General features: G+C 35.9%; 1 protein-coding gene across 10 annotated transcripts in view; it reads left to right on the top strand.

Moving 5' to 3' along the window:
• The window catches only part of LOC127844792 (cyclic nucleotide-gated cation channel beta-1-like), a 225973-nt gene that overhangs the window by 197802 nt on the left and 8872 nt on the right, over nucleotides 1-19299 (top strand). For all 10 annotated transcript variants that reach the window (XM_052375272.1, XM_052375280.1, XM_052375274.1 and 7 more), the window contains 4 exons: nucleotides 7897-7961; nucleotides 9975-10097; nucleotides 10498-10639; nucleotides 18564-18723. In XM_052375272.1, the coding sequence (XP_052231232.1) occupies nucleotides 7897-7961; nucleotides 9975-10097; nucleotides 10498-10639; nucleotides 18564-18723 (490 nt within the window). The remainder of the gene's footprint in view (nucleotides 1-7896; nucleotides 7962-9974; nucleotides 10098-10497; nucleotides 10640-18563; nucleotides 18724-19299) is intronic.

Here is a 19299-nt window from a genome sequence, read left to right as displayed (position 1 = left end):
GAATTTTGTTAGTAAGCGAGCCTTTGGCGAGCTTACTAACGAATTTCCTGGACGAGTTTAATAAAATATGGTATGATATGACAACGAGTGTCAGATCTTTTTTTATGACATGCTTTTAAATAAGCAAATTAAATAACTATTTACGCAAACATAATGATAAATCCCGAATGATGTTTACATTTCGTGACGTAATTTGACGCATTACAGCAAAATAACAAAATGCGATTGGTCAATAAAAGAAAACTAAGCCAATGAAAACGCTTAAAAATGTTGTATTACACATGTGTAATAAAAAAAATATGTAATGGTTGTATTACATGGGAAACAGGGTATAGCATGAGATAAAAATTAATACTGAACATCTCTTATGACAACACGGTCTATCTCGACCATCCATGTCCACATTACCCACCCCAGGGCAATTGATAAATGTAAAGACAGCTTGGTTCCCGTCCTCTTTCAAATTTATCGAGAGGTCCATAAGAACTACTTCCTCGTACCCCCAACTTTTTTTCGTACCCAAATTTTTTCATACCCATTTTTTGTACCCAAATGTTTTTTCGTTTGGTACCCACATTTTTTTCGTACCCAAATTTCCCCGGACCCATTTTTTTTTCGTACCCAAAATTTTTCGTAACCATTTTTTTCATACCCAATTTTTTTTACGTACCCAAATTTTTTTCGTCCCCATTTTTTTGCGAACCCACTTTTTTTCGTGCCCAAATTTTTGCTCGTACCCATTTTCTTTGTACCCATTTTTTTTCTTACCCAACTCTTTTTTCGTACCCAACTTTTTTCGTACCCAATTTTTTTCGTACCCAATTTTTTTCGTACCCTTTTTTTGTACCCAAATTTTTTTGGGGGCATAATTGATTCGTACCCAAAATTGTCGTACCCAAATTTGTTTTCGTTCCCAAAATTTTCGTACCCACATTAACAATTGCGGTGATGTAGATTAACTTAAATTGATGCTTTTATATCAATCCTCTTCAAAAGCATCGTCACACAAGTACTGTCAGTACTTTGATTCTTATATGTCATTAATTACGGCGTGGGGATTATTTGGTTATCTCCACCGTCTGTCCGTCCGTCCTGGCCACTATCTCCTCCTACACTATTAGCACTTGAAACTTGAAACTTAAACACATAGTTGCTATGAGCATATGTGCGACAGTGCACTATTTGGAATTTTGATCTGACCCCCGGGTAAAAAAATGTGCGGTCGGGATGGGGCCGGGTCAAAGATTTGCACTCATTTTTTAGGTTATTTTACATTTACTTCTTCACTTCTACACCGATTCACTTCTAATTAGTACTGAAATTCTCTTATGACAATACGGTCAATCTCAATTATGCATGGCCCCATTACCAACCCTGGGGCGCCCCGCCCACATAGACTACGCCCACTCAAAATTGTGTTTTAACATAACTTCTCCATTTATTCACCAATTGAATTCAATTTAATAATCAGCATCTCTTATGACAACACGGTCTATCGCGACCATCCATGTCCAGCTTACCCACCCCGGGGCCCCTCCCAAATAGGCCTTGCCACCCAAAATTGCCTTTTAATATAACATCAATGCGGCGTAGGGATACGCGTCGGCATCTGCCGTGCCATTTTTCTAGTTGAATTTAGTTTAGTCTAGATTAAACGTATCTTGAAAGTAGTTGCATTTTTGTTGCTGACAACACCTCTGTCAGAACAGGTCAAATACAAAATTGTAACAATAAGGAGAAACTTATACTCTCAACAGCGCTAAACAAATTTTATGCATTGTATATAACTATATACCCAAAATAAGTCATCACTAATCTTGATTTGCCTTGACGTTTATGGTCGTTATTGCTGCTTCACTCGAAATTGCCTGTTCATAGAATTCCAGCATTTAGGCGAACTGACGAAGGTTTCCCCGGCAAAATCAGGCGGCATATGTTACATGCGATGCTTATTGACCGCCTTCGGACTGGTTTGTGTCTCTACTAAAGCTTTTGAAATCATGCATGGACGAACGAACATACAAGCAGACACCCGGGATTATTTCGGCAAGCCCTCCCTTACTTCGTAACTGAAAAGAATAAAAGAAAAACGTACTCTTTAAATGCCACGTAATATTTTGTTCACACTCAGCTTGGGTAACAAGAACGTCTTCTCAACTTTGTCGCGTGTGCATATTGAATTATGAACATAAAAATCACATTTACAAAGAAACTCATAAAAATGGTGTACATATTGTGCGTGAAACAGTTTTGACCCAAGCTTATGCGTCTGAAAATAGTTTTATTCCAAACGAACCATTCGTGTGGATGCAGATAATTTGCATCTAACGCGGAATGAGATATATCTTAAACAATTTGCCGTAATTTTTTCACCCGGTGTGTCTCGTTAAACATCTACCTAAGAATCTTCTGCTTTATTTTATTTGCATAAAAGCTGAATGCTTCTTTGTGTAGTGTGTCGGAAGTCTATAAGAAATACTTTTGAACGAGTATCTAATCTCAGCGGATGCGGTCTGATTAAGTGGCGTGAATTCCGAATCCGTCATTTTGTGAACCGACCATAATTGAGATAGATGATAGGTGTCATGCTGTTTTACACATGATTACGTACATTGAACTTTTTCTGATGCCCTTGCTAACGCACTCAATGGGAATCACCTCGCTAAGCAGTGTATTGCCATAAGCTTAAAAGTATTCACAATATTTTAATGGAAAGTTATTTTACTTGTATATGCTTATAATTATTACTTCACGATGAGTATTCTCAATAGTACTGACTATGTCAGACATATGGCTTTGTTGTAGAAGAACGTGTTTTATCCCATAATAAGGTATTGCCTTCACGCATCCAATAACAATTGAAAACCTCGCGAGACCATACGTTATTTTGAAATGATTTACTGACTATATCAGCATGTATTCATGTGTTTTGCTAGTTTTAATGGCAACATAGATTCTTACTTGGCAGGTGTTTTAGTATTTAGATGATGTTTTGTAGATTCTTACTTGGCAGGTGTTTTAGTGTTTATATTTCATTCAGAGTAAGTTCATGTATTAGTGACATGTATTGATTACATAGTAAAAGATATGCCGAATCCGAGGTCCTCACTATTAGATTCCGACATACTTTTTTAAAGGCGGATAACAAAGGCATATATACCCACTCAGGATGACACAATGCCATTAGAAGCATCACTGTCCAATTCGTATACAATGACACATCGTGTCTTTTGCTTGTTTTCAACGGATTTAATGAACATATTTTATGTTCAAACATTTAGTATTTCAGCTCGGAGCTCGAAAGAATAATATATTACGAAGATTGTTTGCAGTGCCAGTAGATGCTCATTTAAATTGACCGCAAAATTCTGTATTACATAGGATGTATTGCTCCATAGTTTGGTTGGGAATTTGCCGTAATCATGAATTCGATCAAACAGATAAAGGTTTTCCCATGTGAGATTACACTCATCCCAAAACATGATTGATGAATATACATTGTTTCGTTGTATTCAGTAAATGGAAATAGATTACTAAATAGATGAAATTGTATAAGGTACAAACAGGTTCATGATTACGTGGTAGGATTTCGTCTTATCTATATTGTTCTGTTTCTAATTTCAAACGTATCATTTAAGGCGAATCTGATAATTTGGATTGCAAGTGGTTTGACACACATCTTTAAAAGTTTTTTTTATAATCTCTCTTATTCTATGTCACGTTAGACGTCTGCCTAAGAAACGTCTGCTTAATTTAACTTGCATAAATACGTGTAGAAGACTTGCTAGTCTGGTTTCCTACACATAATTACATAATTACCTTGTTTAAGATGCAGATTGTTAAATTATATAGATACGATAATATTCTCCTCATATTCATGATGCAAGATTTTTTGCAAATAAAGTACCTAATATTGTATTAGCGGATATTATTTTGTAAAATAAATTATGAGTTAAAAATGAAAATAAATCGAAATGAATTATCCAGTTTGTAGTTTTTGCTTAAACAAAGTATCAAACCAAACAACTTTCTGTTATATACATAATTGTATTATATGCATAAATGTGCATGCAACACTATTCACACCAAATACTGTAAATGTGACCAAGAACACATACGCAAATCACGCAGTATTTTACACAAAACATTAGTCTTAGACCATGTTGAACAGTTTCTCTTTCCAAATAACAGACGACTTGCTAATTCTGTTCTGTGTTAGCGTCTTTTAACGTCTTTTTCATTGTCATCAGATGAAATGTGACAGAGTGTCAAACATTAAGCATGATAACGTATGTATCTGACAAGACCACGGAAGAGAATTATAATTGTGATAAATGCGTCTATAAGAAACGCTCTGCTGCAGGGTTGCACATCATTGCACGCAATTCATATCGCACTGGAATATTGTCCAGAATATTCAAACTTTAGTTATCGATTTGCGATCGTTTCCACTTCACGGTACTTATTTTACTTTGTCGTAAAAGCAAAAACAAACTTAAACATACGTTCATTGCTGCAATAGTTATTTATTAACTCCAATATTGAAATTAATACTCTGAAATTACAAAATACCTTACATACACAAATGAGAACATGAGTGCATTGAGTGGTTAAATGATGTGTGGAATAACAAAATATTAAAAAAATAAACCGAAAGAAAAATGTTATTATAAAAATGTCACTTACTCTATTTCACTTACAGATTTTGTAATAAATTGTTATTTGTATGGTTTGTATACATTTTGGTTGGAATATTTTGCAAAGCAATATTGTAGTGAGCTGGGTTTTAAGTACAAAAATTGTTTACCCTTTAAATACTGTGATTAGTTGCTTTTGCTGCCTCTGTTTTTGCTTATGTATTATTTAGTATTTTATTCTGATTGCTTGTGCTTGCTTCTAATTTGTGTTTTGTGGCTCTTGATGTCTTTGTTTTGCTTATGCGGTATGTATTATTTTATTCTGATTGCCTGTGCTTGCTTCTAGTTTGCTTCTAGTTTGTTTCATGCTTTATTTTGTGCTTGCTTCTAATTTGTGTTTAGTGGCTTTTGATGTCTTTGTTTTGCTTATGTAGTATGTATTATTTTATTCTGATTGCCTGTGCTTGCTTCTAGTTTGCTTCTAGTTTGTTTCATGCTTAATTTTGTTTCTTGTTTTATTTTGTTTTTATTGTGGGAAAGCTGCTGATCAGTTCATTTCGAATCTGATTCGAGGTGATATTCGTTCTTAGCACTTTTTTATCTGTCGCACTTTTGTGTTTCTTTTTGAATTCAGTTTCTTATTCTGTCGTCTTATTGCAGTTTTTAATCCTACTAGCAGGTCAAGATCAGCAGCTTCCTACACAGTTTTTAATTGCCTCAAATTTTATTTATGCTTTAATATTGTCAAACTTATTTCAGTGTTGCATGTAATTAATTGTCTTAATTTGTACTTTCACCCTTAAAACATGTATTTGATCTTTCTTTTAGCTGTTTTACTCATGTTTTATTGCTTACACTTGTTTTTTAGTCGGTTGAAAAGCTTTGCAGCTTATGTTATTTGTTATATGTCTTGCCGACTCAAAATAAAATTTATTTATTTATTTATTTTATATTTATTTAATACTTGTGTGTACAGTGACATTCGGTTGGTCTGGTGTTTTTAAAAACATAATAAGTAGAAAATGCATATGAATCTGATTATGCACAGACCCACTAACATATAAATCAAACCATGTTTGTAATTAACCATTTTTGACCAAGAATCCTGCCACTGTTCTTTCTGGTAAAGTTGACTTGAAAACGGTCCGCTCGTAAACACACTTTTACTTCAATTATCTATGTTTAACACTGAATGTTTATAGCTTAAAATAACTCTCCGTGAAAGTTGAGTACACATATTTCGCTAATCCATGCATGTTATACGAATATCTTCATGATTTGTATTGTTATTTGTAATGTTCAGTAGAAATCGGCATGTGATTTTTCCACTGTCCGCCATCTTGGAATGTCGACTTGTGGGTATTTTTTGCATAGCAAAACACAGCGGTGTCAACATAAATCTCACCGGCGCTATATTTAAGCTTTAGGTTAGAAAGCTGCACTATTTTGAGCAGACGTAAGGTCATTATTTAGTTCATATAGTCTGTTTTAAATTGTTTTGTCATTTAAAGTCTATTTAATGATTTATAGTGTTAAACGTGCGAGCGTTCCGTAATTGGTCACGGCAGTTACTAGTATTGTGACCCGTTTTTGGTCACACTGTGGCCTGGTCACAGTGACCAATTTCTGGTCACAAGTGGAACGCCGCGGCTATATAAAGTGACCAAATTTTGGTCACAATATTCATTCTAGTCAAACTCTTAAGGCAGGCAACATCCTCGCCAATTTTCTTAAAAAATACTTTTTCTTTTCGCGAGCAATTTATGTAACTTATAAAAACAGTTATACCTTGGTAAGCAGATAATAAAGCGAACATTTAACATATTTTTTTATTAAACTTGAGCATTATTTAAAGTATGCAATCTATCTTGGTTATGATCGTTGGCAAGTGTTATTGGTCCTTAAATTCGGCGAAGTCTCGTTTACGAGTGTAATGTTCATTGTAAAATATCATCTATTTTTGACGCGCAGTATACCGTCGCAAGATTGAAAGTATTGTAAAACCTTAATTAAAGGGATCTTTTCACGGTTTGGTAAATTGACAAAATTGAAAAAAAGTTGTTTCAGATTCGCAAATTTTTGTTTTAGTTATGATATTTGTGAGGAAACAGTATTACTGAACATTAACCATAGTCTAATATAGCCATTATATGTATCTTTTGACGATTTGAAAACCTAAAAATTATAAAGCGTTGCAACGCGAAACGATTGAATAATTTGGAGAGTTCTGTTGTTGTCGTTTAAATTTACGAAACTACGAAGATTGCTTATATAAGGTATAACATACTTACACTGTGTATACTTGGCGGAATAGCCGAAAGGGCTATTGCGCTTTTACTTCAGACTAACTCCAGGACTCCGGGGGTCACTGGTTCGAGCCCTGGTACCGGCTACTTGTTTCTCCTTTTTTAAATTTTATTCTTGATTTTTTACCGGAGCTTTTAAGATCCAATGTTTACATTTATCAATATAAAGCATTTAATGACAAACTTCAAAATATGCGAAATCTGTGAAAAGGCCCCTTTAAGGTTACATGTCATTTTGTTGTTGGAAATATAACATTTTGTTGAGTATTCGTGGAAACTGAATAAAAGTTGTTTGAAGTTGAATCGGACTTTGAGTTAAACATTAACCACCATTGATAAGGAGCGCACTAACGGAGCGTAACAATACAAGCACTTTTTGTATTTTGCAATGATACAGCTGGTAGCTCTTAGCATAAATGGATGTAGCAAAAAATTAAATTCAAAGTGAACATTTATTTTCTATCAAGATTGTATGCCACTATACCGGTAGTTAATACCTTTTTTTGTTTTTAACAATCATAAAGATCAAAATATGTGCTTGATTTGCATGTTAAAAAAAATGTCCATGAGAGAAAAAAAATGTTAACGTGTTACTACATAAATATCAATTCTAATTATTTTTCATTTTGTTCACTACAAATGATCTATATATAAAGCATGCATAAAATAAATTTCTGGATAATTGTGTAATACCTAAAACGACCATACATCGTCAATTCACCATTTAAACAATAATCACGTTTTTCATAAGATTATGAAATTCTCATCGGAATTGGCACGTTGTGATCATACGTTAACCACAACATGGTGCTATTTCATCTGTCAATACCGACTTAGTATGGTGAATAAGGATTAAAGTTGGTAAGACAATGAAGTCTACGAATTAGTATTCATGTTCACGAACTGTATATATAAATGGTACGTATATGAACGTCGTGTTGTTTTTGTTCCAGATCCAGACTTTCTGGGAGTTCTATTCGCGTTGCGACCACCTCGTGAGATCTGCCCATGCTGTGCGGTAAGAACATACCATATTAATACAAGATAAGTATTGATGCAAAGCATCAAAGGGCGTCGGGAATTTCAGTGTAAAAGGCACTCAATGAAGTTACATGGAACGATTTTTTTTCTACTGTAAATATTAATATATTGGCCGATAATTTTAAACAAAATAGAAAAAAATACTGTGTTATAGCCCCCAAATAACCAGTATTTATGATGTTGTGTTATAACCCCTAAATAACCATTATCTATGATTTTGTGTTGTAACCCCCAAATATTTCATAGTTCATTTTATTTACATTGGTTTTCTGTTTTTTTACTGGCATCCGTGTGCAGTTTTCATTAATGGAACAGAACTGTGTAGGTTTTAAAAAATCTGCTTCATCTTGTATGCGTCATTTCATATTTTTCTCAACTTCAAGGGGAGATGATTCTGAACTTATTCTTACGTTGCTCATTTACGATAGGGTTTGAGTACTCATTGATATGAAAACACTGTTAATGTTTGGAAAAAAAATTGAAGGAAAACTGTAGATTGCATAAAGAAGCTGCATTTCACAATACTTTGAAATTCAGTAAAAGATCATAATAGATTTATTGCTCCGATATTCATCATTTTCAATAGGGTTCGAGTAATACTGATATAAAAACACTTGACAAGTTTGGAAAGATTCAGACGAAGGTTGTGAATCTTTTAAACAAGTGGAAATTGTTTATTTTGTCAAATTTAATAGAAAAAATCTGGACTAATTGTCCAGATGTTTCTCATTTTAAATGAGGTAAAATGCTCATTGATATGGAGACACGGTAAGTTAGGAAAGAATCTGATGAAAAATGTTGACATAATCAACTAACCAAGCAGTTTTTCACTTTTATTTTTAAATTCAAAGAGACATCATTCTGGACTTATGGTCCGATATTGCATATATAGAGTTTGGGTTGGGTCCTTATTGATAATAAAAACCTGTGCAAGTTTGGCAACAATCGGATTGTTTTTAGTTTATTTGTTTTGTTTTTCTGGAGCCGAAGTGCATCTCACAGAATATCCATCCAACTTCCGTTGTTTTCACTTTCGTTATTAAAAACTCCGTTTAAAAGAATTATTTCTACTTTTAGATTGTTAAAGCGATGTATTATTATATATTACCAATAGAATAGTATACCGTGATGAATTGAACGGAGTTACGTATCGATCTTTCTGTCAGTCTGTAAGCGTACTATTTTATGCGCAATAATAGAAGTAAAGTGATTCGACAACGATTGTAAACATTGGTGAAATGCTTCTTACATAGTTATTCTTTTGAGTGTTTATGAGGTCTGATCGTGCAGTTTGCAAACATCAAAGGAAAGATTACAATTCAATGCATTTGTCATCGTCAACCGTTTGGAATGTCAATTAGGCGATGAGTGAGTTTTTAGCATGTTTCTTTCTATTTTATTAATTTAAAAATGGCTGCCCCCATGGTGATGAAATGACATGTGTTCGAGTTTTGATATTTCTAGATATGTAAACTTTTTTTACTATTTAAGCGTAACTTGCCCTCGTCAATGTCGATATTATTCACTAATTTTCCGCCGAAATACGTGAAATAAACATGATTCAGATTTTTGAAAATAATGTATATTTTATTGTTAAAATCGCCTTGTATTTTGATTGATTTTGTGGATGTTATGATACGTTGATGTACAAAATTGGTAGCAGTTTGAAGGAAAAACATCCTTTCAAGCATATATGTATACATTTTCAATGTGGCACTCTTCCTTTAGTCAAATTTGAGTTCAATGCTAGGGGTCCCACATTTTTCAAAATGAAGCCTCCACATAAACCTTAATTATTTATGGGCTTTATTCAGAACTCATCTAAACCTTCGGTATACACAAGTTGTGTCACATGCACATGACAGAGATTTAATATCAAGTTTAAACCAATTGTCTAAGCACCTGTTATTTTAACCGCAAGTACATGTACATAATAAGGAATACACGTTTTCACATTGTACCGATAACAACAATCGTTCTCTGAATTCAGGATAATCAAGACGTTCACGTACATGTTGTTCCTTATCCACGTTGAGACATGCGGCTACTACGCCATATCTGAGTATGAGGGATTCGACTCTAATCGATGGGTCTACAACGGCAAGGGCATAGCGTAGGCGGATTATATTGTATATTCAGAAATATGGTCTTTTATGTACACATTTATACACTATCTAAACATAAATGGTAAATTTATGAAATAAAAGCTCGCACGAGATGACTTAAGACATAATTCATCATTTCCCTCGATATAGTAACATTTGATCAGTAAATAATTGTTCTTATGATGTGTTGTCTGAATTTGAAATTTGCCACCATGAGACGAGAAAATTTCTCTAAGATTACCACATTTAAACTATGAAAGCGTTCGAATAATTTATCACACTGCACATTTTTTTTCAAATTCTTCAAGGCTTTTGTTTATTGTAACCATGAAAGGTTTTTGTATATATGCATTATCTGAACAAAGAATCTTATATTATAATGACTGGATGACCTATGAAATTTGGCAGATACATACGCTGTTTCTATCTGGCAACAAAGACGGCAACATCGATTGGCAACAACCCTAAACCAACCAATACGCTCGAGTTTTCCTTCATGACAGTGTACTGGGTCTCCGGTGTGTTTGTGTTCGCGCTTTTGATTGGCCAGGTACGTCTAAACACTTATAATGTGAATACGTGATAACCTTTTAATAGTCATGGTTTTTCGGTTAGTAGTTGGTATACGCAAGCGCTTCTCGCCTTACTGACGAGTGCTCAATGCCAAATCCCGGAATCATTTGAGTTTGGTTGGTGGACACAATACCGGACAGGTGGGCGTGCCTCCAGGAACTCCGACCCCCCTTACACACAAAAAACAAGGTCACGCCAAATTCAAAACAAACATATTTCAATAGAAATAGCTTATAGCTGGACATTGCGTCTATAATTCAAAACTACGCCCCAGTGTTCATGGTTCAAATAGTTAGGAGGGATGGGAAACTCTCTGAGTCCTAACACAATGCAGCTTCATGAACGGAAGGACCTCATAAACTTTTTAATACAAACACACTCCGGAAACACACAATTATTTACCTTCGTACATTGAACATATATAAAACATAGTATTACAAGTGGTGCAAGTGGACGTGTTTTTTGTGCTCCTAAGTTTCTGGGATTTATAAATATAATTAATATAGCTACGTGACTGAAAATTGAGTTACTGGTGGACATAACAATTATCAGGAAAATTCCACAAAAAGTACATTTGAAGTGTTAAAGCTGATGACAGTATTGGTATGAAAACAAATTGTTCTTCTATTTTCGCGATGCAAATTTTGTAAATCTGAAGTAGATCCTGGATGATCTGGACAATTTTCGTGAACTCCTGTCAGTGTACGTTTTAGCGTGATTGTATCAATTACCAGTGAATCGGATTAAAATCACTCGAGCTCGAATATATTGACAATAGATACGATCGGTACAGTGTTATAGTGATATAGTGATATAGGATTATATCGGATTATATTACCCGAGGATATAGAACTGGTATTATTACACATCATCCATATTGTGGCTATATTGACACTTAACACCACTGTATAGATTTAAGTCCATACTAAAATACGTCCTTCGGCCATTGAGAATTTTTTTCGCTCAGGACGGTATTATAAGACCACACATGATTGAAAAATCGTCACGCTCTAGTGCGGCGCACTTTATACGAAACATAATTCTACGGAACATGAACATGCTGTGAATGGCTATATCGGTGACTCGTGAGTGAAATACGCTTATCAGCCATATGGGTCGAGTTAATCGGAAACCGAAACGTAAAAAGAGCAGTGAATCGGACTCAGAAACAAAATCACTGAGAAAACCCTTTAAACAAGGCGCCCGAGCACAGTACGAATCGATAGTGGACGTCGATTTGAGCCAGGTACTCAACGAGACAAACGGGGTATTATATGACAGTGAATATACCTACAATAAGTTTGAGTTATTGGGCGATTGCGACGACGCTGAACTAGACTTATCGAAGGACTTAAACTCTGTATTCTCCCCTCACACGTCCAAGAATACAGAACAGGTCGCGGAAAACATGGCAACGGGGTATACGCCGAGCGCTCAACAAGGGAGCGGTGCGCCACAAGTAGGCAGCGGTGGTATGGACAGTAATCAGTTTGCGATGCTTATGAACATGATGCAGGGACTGAAACAAGGACAAGATGAAATGACGAAAATGTTCGACATTAAATTGGATAGATTTAAAAATGAAATGTTAAAGAACATTAATGATCAGGTGGCATCCCTACGCAAGGAAATTGCATCGGACGTACAGAAACAAGGCTATCGAATTGATGAGGTAATGTCTACTATTCAGTCATTGAAGGATCGTGTCGCCACAATAGAGCAATCACAGACTGCAAATACAAGTGTACCCTCAGGCGATCAAACGGAAACCAATAACGGTATACAAGATCAAGGTCAGCGGACATTTAACCCAAGCGCTCGATTAGATGATACGGACATATCCGTTATTGCAAGTGGTTTACCATATGATAACGGCGAGGACTTACTTCAGAAAGCTCAGAATTTGATCGACGCCCTAGGCCATGAAGTCAAAACACAGGTCAGAATAATGAAAGTAGTAAGATTCCGAGCACGAATACAGGATAAACCAGGGCCAGTGAAAATAACCTTCCGTAATGTTCAAGAAAAAATCAAAGTTCTCAGAAGCAAGATGTGTTTAAAAGACTTACAGCAATATAGTGACGTATATGTAAAAAGTTGTAAATCGCACGCGGAAAGACTGATTGAAATGAACGCACGTGCTTTACTGCGCCAGATGCCCGACGGAAAGAACTTCCGGGTTGATGCTAATGGCAGAATTCAACCGCGTCAACAACATGACAACCGAGGTAATGTGAACTAGGAGTCATCCCGACCCTTTGGAATTATTCGGATAGCGCATATTAACGTATGCGGTTGGACACGTGAAAATCACAAGCTTCGAACTGGAATTATAAATGCGCTAGATGCGGATATAATTACGTTGTGTGAAACACATTTGAAAACCGATGATTGTGTAAATATAGACGGTTATTCGTGGTTCGGTTTTAATCGAACAAATATTCACCGGGACGCTCCAAAGGCGTCTGGAGGAGTAGGCATTTTAGTGAGAAATGGACTCAGTGATCAGTATAATATAACAATTGTGGATAAATCTTTTGAGGGAATACTTGGCTTACGTTTTGAGCATAGTTATACAGGGTCGGACTTCATAGTTTATTCCTGTTACTTGCCGCCAGAAAATTCAACACGAGGTCGAGACGCCCAATCTTTCTTCGCACATCTCTTAACGCAGCTATATACACACAATGATTGCGATGACCTGTTTATCGGCGCGGACTTTAATGCAAGAATTGGAACGTTATCAGATACTATATATCAATGCGATACTATTCCCGCGCGCAGAACACTTGACAATACAGGTAATCGCCATGGTCAAGAGCTGATAGACTTTTTGAACGACTCAAAGTGTTGTGTTCTAAATGGCCGTTACAATTATGATAATTACACTTCAATATCAAACAAAGGCCGGGCGGTGGTGGACTACATATGCGTTCCACACGAGACACTGTCGAAATGTAGTGACTTTAAGGTATTAACGGCACAAGAGATTGCGAGTGACAATGACCTACTTGGATTATTAGGTCAACGAGCAAGATTACCCGATCATTCTGCGCTCGTGATCGAGTTTCAATGTAGGGATTATAATACGAATAGCAATGACAATAGTAATCCTACTTCAACCGATAATGTGCGATTTAAACTGCGTTGCATACCACCAGACTTTATGCAAAATGAAAGGGTGGCAACAGCTATTATTTCCATCATCTCACAGATCGAAAGTGCACGAGAAAACCAGGAAGATATAGACTCGATATATAGCAATTTGTGTAACGCCATCACAGACGAAATGAAGGCTCATATTCCAACCTATAATGCCAGTAAAAAGACTAATAAACGGCGAAAAGTGTCAAAGCCATACTGGTGTGACGAGTTACAGCATTTATGGGACGTTTTGCGCATCAAAGAACGCTCGTTTGTGAAGTACAAGGGAAATAATCAACAGAAATCGATACTTCGGTTAGATTATGTTAATGCCAGAAACAGGTTCGACAAACAATTACGACAATCAGAACGCGTATATAGAGCGGCACAAGCATTCGAAATAGAGGATATGTCATGTAACAATCCTACGGAGTTTTGGCGAAAAATACAAAATCTTGGGCCTAGAAAAGACAATTCCATACCAATAGAAATAGTGGACAATGGTAACATAATAAGAAATGAGCGAACAGTGTTTGAGAGATGGAGATTGGACTTTAGTAATTTGTACAACGGGGATAACAACGGCGATTTTAATGAGGAACATTATGACCGAGCGAAACTTCATAAACATCTACTGGAAATGAACATGCAGGACCCCCTATATGTGTCCAATGAACAAATGAACCGTAACATAAGTATTGAAGAATTAACGACTATTATTATGCACGCACGGTCTGGTTCGGCGTGTGGTCATGATAACATACCATATGAAGTGCTTAAATTCCCGGCGGTCATAGTTACATTGCAACACTTATTTCAATTGATATTTGATAGCAGTTTAATTCCATCCTGCTGGAGAAAAGCCATTATTTGTCCTATACTCAAGGACCACAACTCTGATAGACGTGTGCCGCTTAACTACCGAGGAGTAAGCTTACTGACATGCACAAGCAAACTTTATAGTGCTTTCTTGAACAAAAGAATTACAACATATCTGGATAACGATGATATATTAGCGGACGAGCAGAATGGATTCCGGGCTGGGAGATCTTGCGAAGACCACATTTACACTTTGAACAGCATTATAAGGAACAATAACTCGGTATTTGCTTCTTTTATTGATTTAAAAAAATGCTTCGATTTTATAGATCGCGATATGCTGCTCTACAAATTGCTGCTACATAGAATTGATGGAAAGGTCTATAACTCCATACGAAATATATACACAAGTGCCACATCGTGTATACGTATAAATAATAAATTAACAGACTGGTTCAGCTGCGATTCAGGGGTCAAACAGGGGTGTTGTTTATCGCCGACTTTGTTCGCTATCTTTGCTAATGACCTTGTGAAAGAAATCAATGACCTTGACCTAGGTATTTCAGTGGGAGAGGCAAACGTGTCCATTCTTATGTATGCGGACGATATTGTGCTAGTTTCAAACAACGAGGAAAAGTTACAAATCATGCTTAATACCCTCCACGACTGGTGCAAACGTTGGCGCGTGATAATTAACACCAATAAGTCGAAAACCGTTCACTTCCGGCGGGGCAGAACATCGCGGACGGATAAGGAATTCCGAGTTGGTGAAAACATCCTGGAAACAGTAGCGCAGTACCGATACCTTGGAGTGATTTTCGATGAACGAAACGACTTCAGTGCGAACTGCGAGGCGTTGGCAAAGGGTGCAGGTCGAGCGCTTGGAAGCTTAATTAGCAAGATTCATAACATGAAACACTTCCGGTTCCAATCGTTTGAAAAACTATACACCGCATGCATTACACCAATTCTTGAATATAGTGCTTCGGTGTGGGGCTCTAAGACATATCAATCACTTGACAATGTACACAACCGAGCATTAAGATATTTCATGGGCGTGCATAGATTTACCCCACTACCGGCACTTTATGGAGACTCTGGCTGGAAACCAACCTTGTATGGAAGATGGGTATGTGTCCTCAGGTTCTGGAATAGGCTAATTAAAATGGATGACAATAGACTCACCAAAAAAGTGTTTAATTTTGATTATACCAAATGTGTGAATAATTGGTCAAGCGACGTTAAGCAGATACTATCAACGTTAGGGATTATCGATCGGTTTCACGCTAAATCATGTATCGATCTGGATGCAGCAAAATCTTTGATGACCCAACATTATATAGTCAAATGGTCACAAGACGTGTTGAACATGCCAAAACTGAGAACATACGCAACATTCAAATCGGAATTTAAGTGTGAAGACTATGTGAGGATGAACCTCTCAAAACATGAACGCTCATTACTATGTCAGTTTAGATCGGGAATATTACCACTGAGAATAGAGACAGGAAGATACGCTGGTGAACCAGTTGATAATCGAACATGTAGGTTTTGTGATCTAACGACCGTAGAAGATGAGAAACATTTCCTACTTGTATGTGATTTATATAACAATATCAGGAACGACGTGTTTGGTGATATTCTCATAAATCACGACTTTATCCATCTTAACCCAGAACAAAGGTTTTGTCATATATTAAATGTATACCCAAGGAAGACTGCAAAGTTCATTGTTAAAGCATATTTGCTTAGGCAGTCCGTAATGTATCCACTGTAAATTTGAATCTGTATCAGTGCTGTAACTCTTATTGATAAAAGTATATTAGCTTTTTGATATTACAGTATACCCAATTGTTTTATGCTGCTTTTGCTATGAATAACTATAATATTTTAAACATTGACGACATAATCGGGACCACTTGAAGCTGTATATATTTGCTGTATATATGCTATCTGTTTTCTCAGTCCCACTCGTACATCACTTGTTATGACATAGAACTGTATATATATGCTTTACGTGTAGATTGAGCTTAACAGCTAAGGTGACTTATAGGTCCAATGGGCCGGGTGCTTTTTTATATGTATATATTATTGTTTATACCATACGAAATGCACATGTCACTATAATAAACTATTTACTTACTTACTTACTTACTTATATACCACTCACAATCCAATCTGACATTGTTCATGTTCTATGAAAGCAGTTGTTTGAAAATAGTATTATGAAACAACAATGTTAAAATCATAATATTAAATACGCACATTTTCTTATGTATGTTGTATTCCCCACGAGAAGTTTAAAGTTCGTTCTGTCCGTTCATTGCGAGATTAACTGCATTTATCAATGTGTTGAAAAAAACGCCGAATACTAGTAGGTACACACTTGCTATAATTTGCGATCATCAATTCACACGAATTGCACACTAAAAATTTGAAATATGTACAGCAACAGTGGCAAAACACATTGACGTTTATTTGAACATGGAAAAATATCATACGATAGTTTTTTTTTAATTAATTTTATCGTCAAACAGGCTGCTGTCAAGTGCCTCAGAACAAAACTATGATGTATAAAATGTTCAACATACATTAAGCATAGATATGCGCTATAAAACCTAATAACAGGGGAGGAGTTAAACTGCATTATGGTCGCCCTGACGTCTGATATCTTGCCCGAGCATATCTTTATAAGACCAATTATCTTCAAACTGCATGTGTGGAGGGATCTCATTGGAGACAGTGTAATGCTGTCACGACTCTTGCTGCCAAAGTTTATTAGGTATTGCCATGTGTTTATCCTTAATTGTTGGTTTCAAGATACAACCTCGCACACTAAAATAACCTTTAAATAAAGACTTCGTTGTCTGATGGACAATAGGGGCGAAACTCAGAGGATATGTGCAGTGAATATTTTAGAACTGTCCTTTTTTTACTTTAATGAATTGTATGTGCATCTTGCAAACTGTTGACCGAATTTACTTAAATCTTAAAAGAAAGTTAGATCTCATAAGCACAAATTTCACACGAACAATAACTTTTGACTACTTGAGGGAGTTGCACAAGAGCCATATCGCTTGCTTCCATTTTTTTGGCGTGCTTTTCATTTATTCATGTTCATACGTCATGCTGGGCCAAGTGTGAGCGTGGCGCTCCTTACAACTGGTTTAAAAAACAACAGCGTTTGTTTTGTGCTTAGGTTTGTTTTCTGATTCATTTTTGTGTATCACTGTTTGGTAATTGTTTTCTTGCTATACATAAATTATAAAATAACGTTTCTCTTCTGCTAGCGTAGCTGAAGCTTCACGGTATGAGTACAAAAATGTACGGATAACATATTGCAAACTGAAAGAGATATCAGGTTGAACTAAGCATGCAGTTAGATCTTATTAATGATATAAACAGTGTATACTAGTGTTGCTTCAATATTTTGTTTTACATATATGGCCCTTTTTCTCTGTGGAATGCATTGCATACTATTTGAAGTCTTTGACTTATATATAATAGGTATATCTCAATGAGCGGATATGTACTGCATAAAAGCTGTCACTGTTGTTTTAATTTTTTCAGATTAACTTATTTCAAATTATTATGCTTAATTTTAGTTTAAGTAATTCGAAATCTATTAGAGAATTGAACTTAAAACTTAAATACATGTTATTGAAGGGAAATGCAGTGCACATGAAAACTTCTGCGTTCCATTGCCAATTTTAATTCTGAACATTTGTCCAGGGTATATCTTGACAATTAAATGTGGAAACTGACTTTAAAATGTAATTTAACTAAGCGTTATGCGTTATATTCCAAACTCGACTGTGACACAACTAGTTAAAAATCGCGATCAATTAAACAAAGCAAAATGATATGATTGGCAAAAATGTATTGCTGTGTGTTCAAGAACATATTCAGGCACGTTTCTTATTATGTTATTGTTATAGATTCGCGACATTGTGGACGCCGCCAATATGGTGAAGAGGACGTACACCAAGCGCATGGACGCCGCGTTGAATTACGTGAAGAACATGAACCTTCCTAAGGAGACGCAGGATCGAGTGAGGACCTGGTTCATATATAACTGGCAGCAGCAGAAAGTCATCGGTAATATTGCTTTATAGCACATTTTCCCTTGAAGATTAGGGGAAGGACATGGTTTATATACAGCGTGTAACAATAGACAGCCATAGGTAAATATTGGCTACATTTCTCAATTCACTAAACGTATAAGTGGTGGACATGGTTCATATACAACTGACAGCAGCAGAACGTAAATACTGACTATATTTCAGATTTTGCTAAGAATATAAGGGCCGGCATCGCTATTGTATAACTAGCGGCATCAAAAAGACATCGCTAAATATTGGCTTTATTTAACATTTTGAAAGGAGTAATGGGACATAGTTCATGTCCAAAAAGGGGCGGACATTCATCGGTTAATATTGCTATTTCCTAACAGAATAGGTGGGGATATGGTTGAAATACAGCACAAAGTTTAAAGTTAATATTTGATATATTTGAAATTTTGCGATATAAGTGAGGACTAGGTACACGAGAAATGGCAGTAAATATTCGGTGGTAAATATTGGCTTTACTTCGCATTTCGATAGCAATAATAGGTTGACTAAATATCCTGAAGTTTGATAGTCGTTTCTTGATACATACGCATGTTTATTACAG

Source organism: Dreissena polymorpha, chromosome 9, assembly GCF_020536995.1.
Source record: "Dreissena polymorpha isolate Duluth1 chromosome 9, UMN_Dpol_1.0, whole genome shotgun sequence".
NCBI classification, from domain to species: Eukaryota; Metazoa; Mollusca; class Bivalvia; order Myida; family Dreissenidae; genus Dreissena; species Dreissena polymorpha.
Note: the sequence above shows the minus strand (reverse complement) of the source record. Positions and strands in the feature narration are given on the sequence as shown.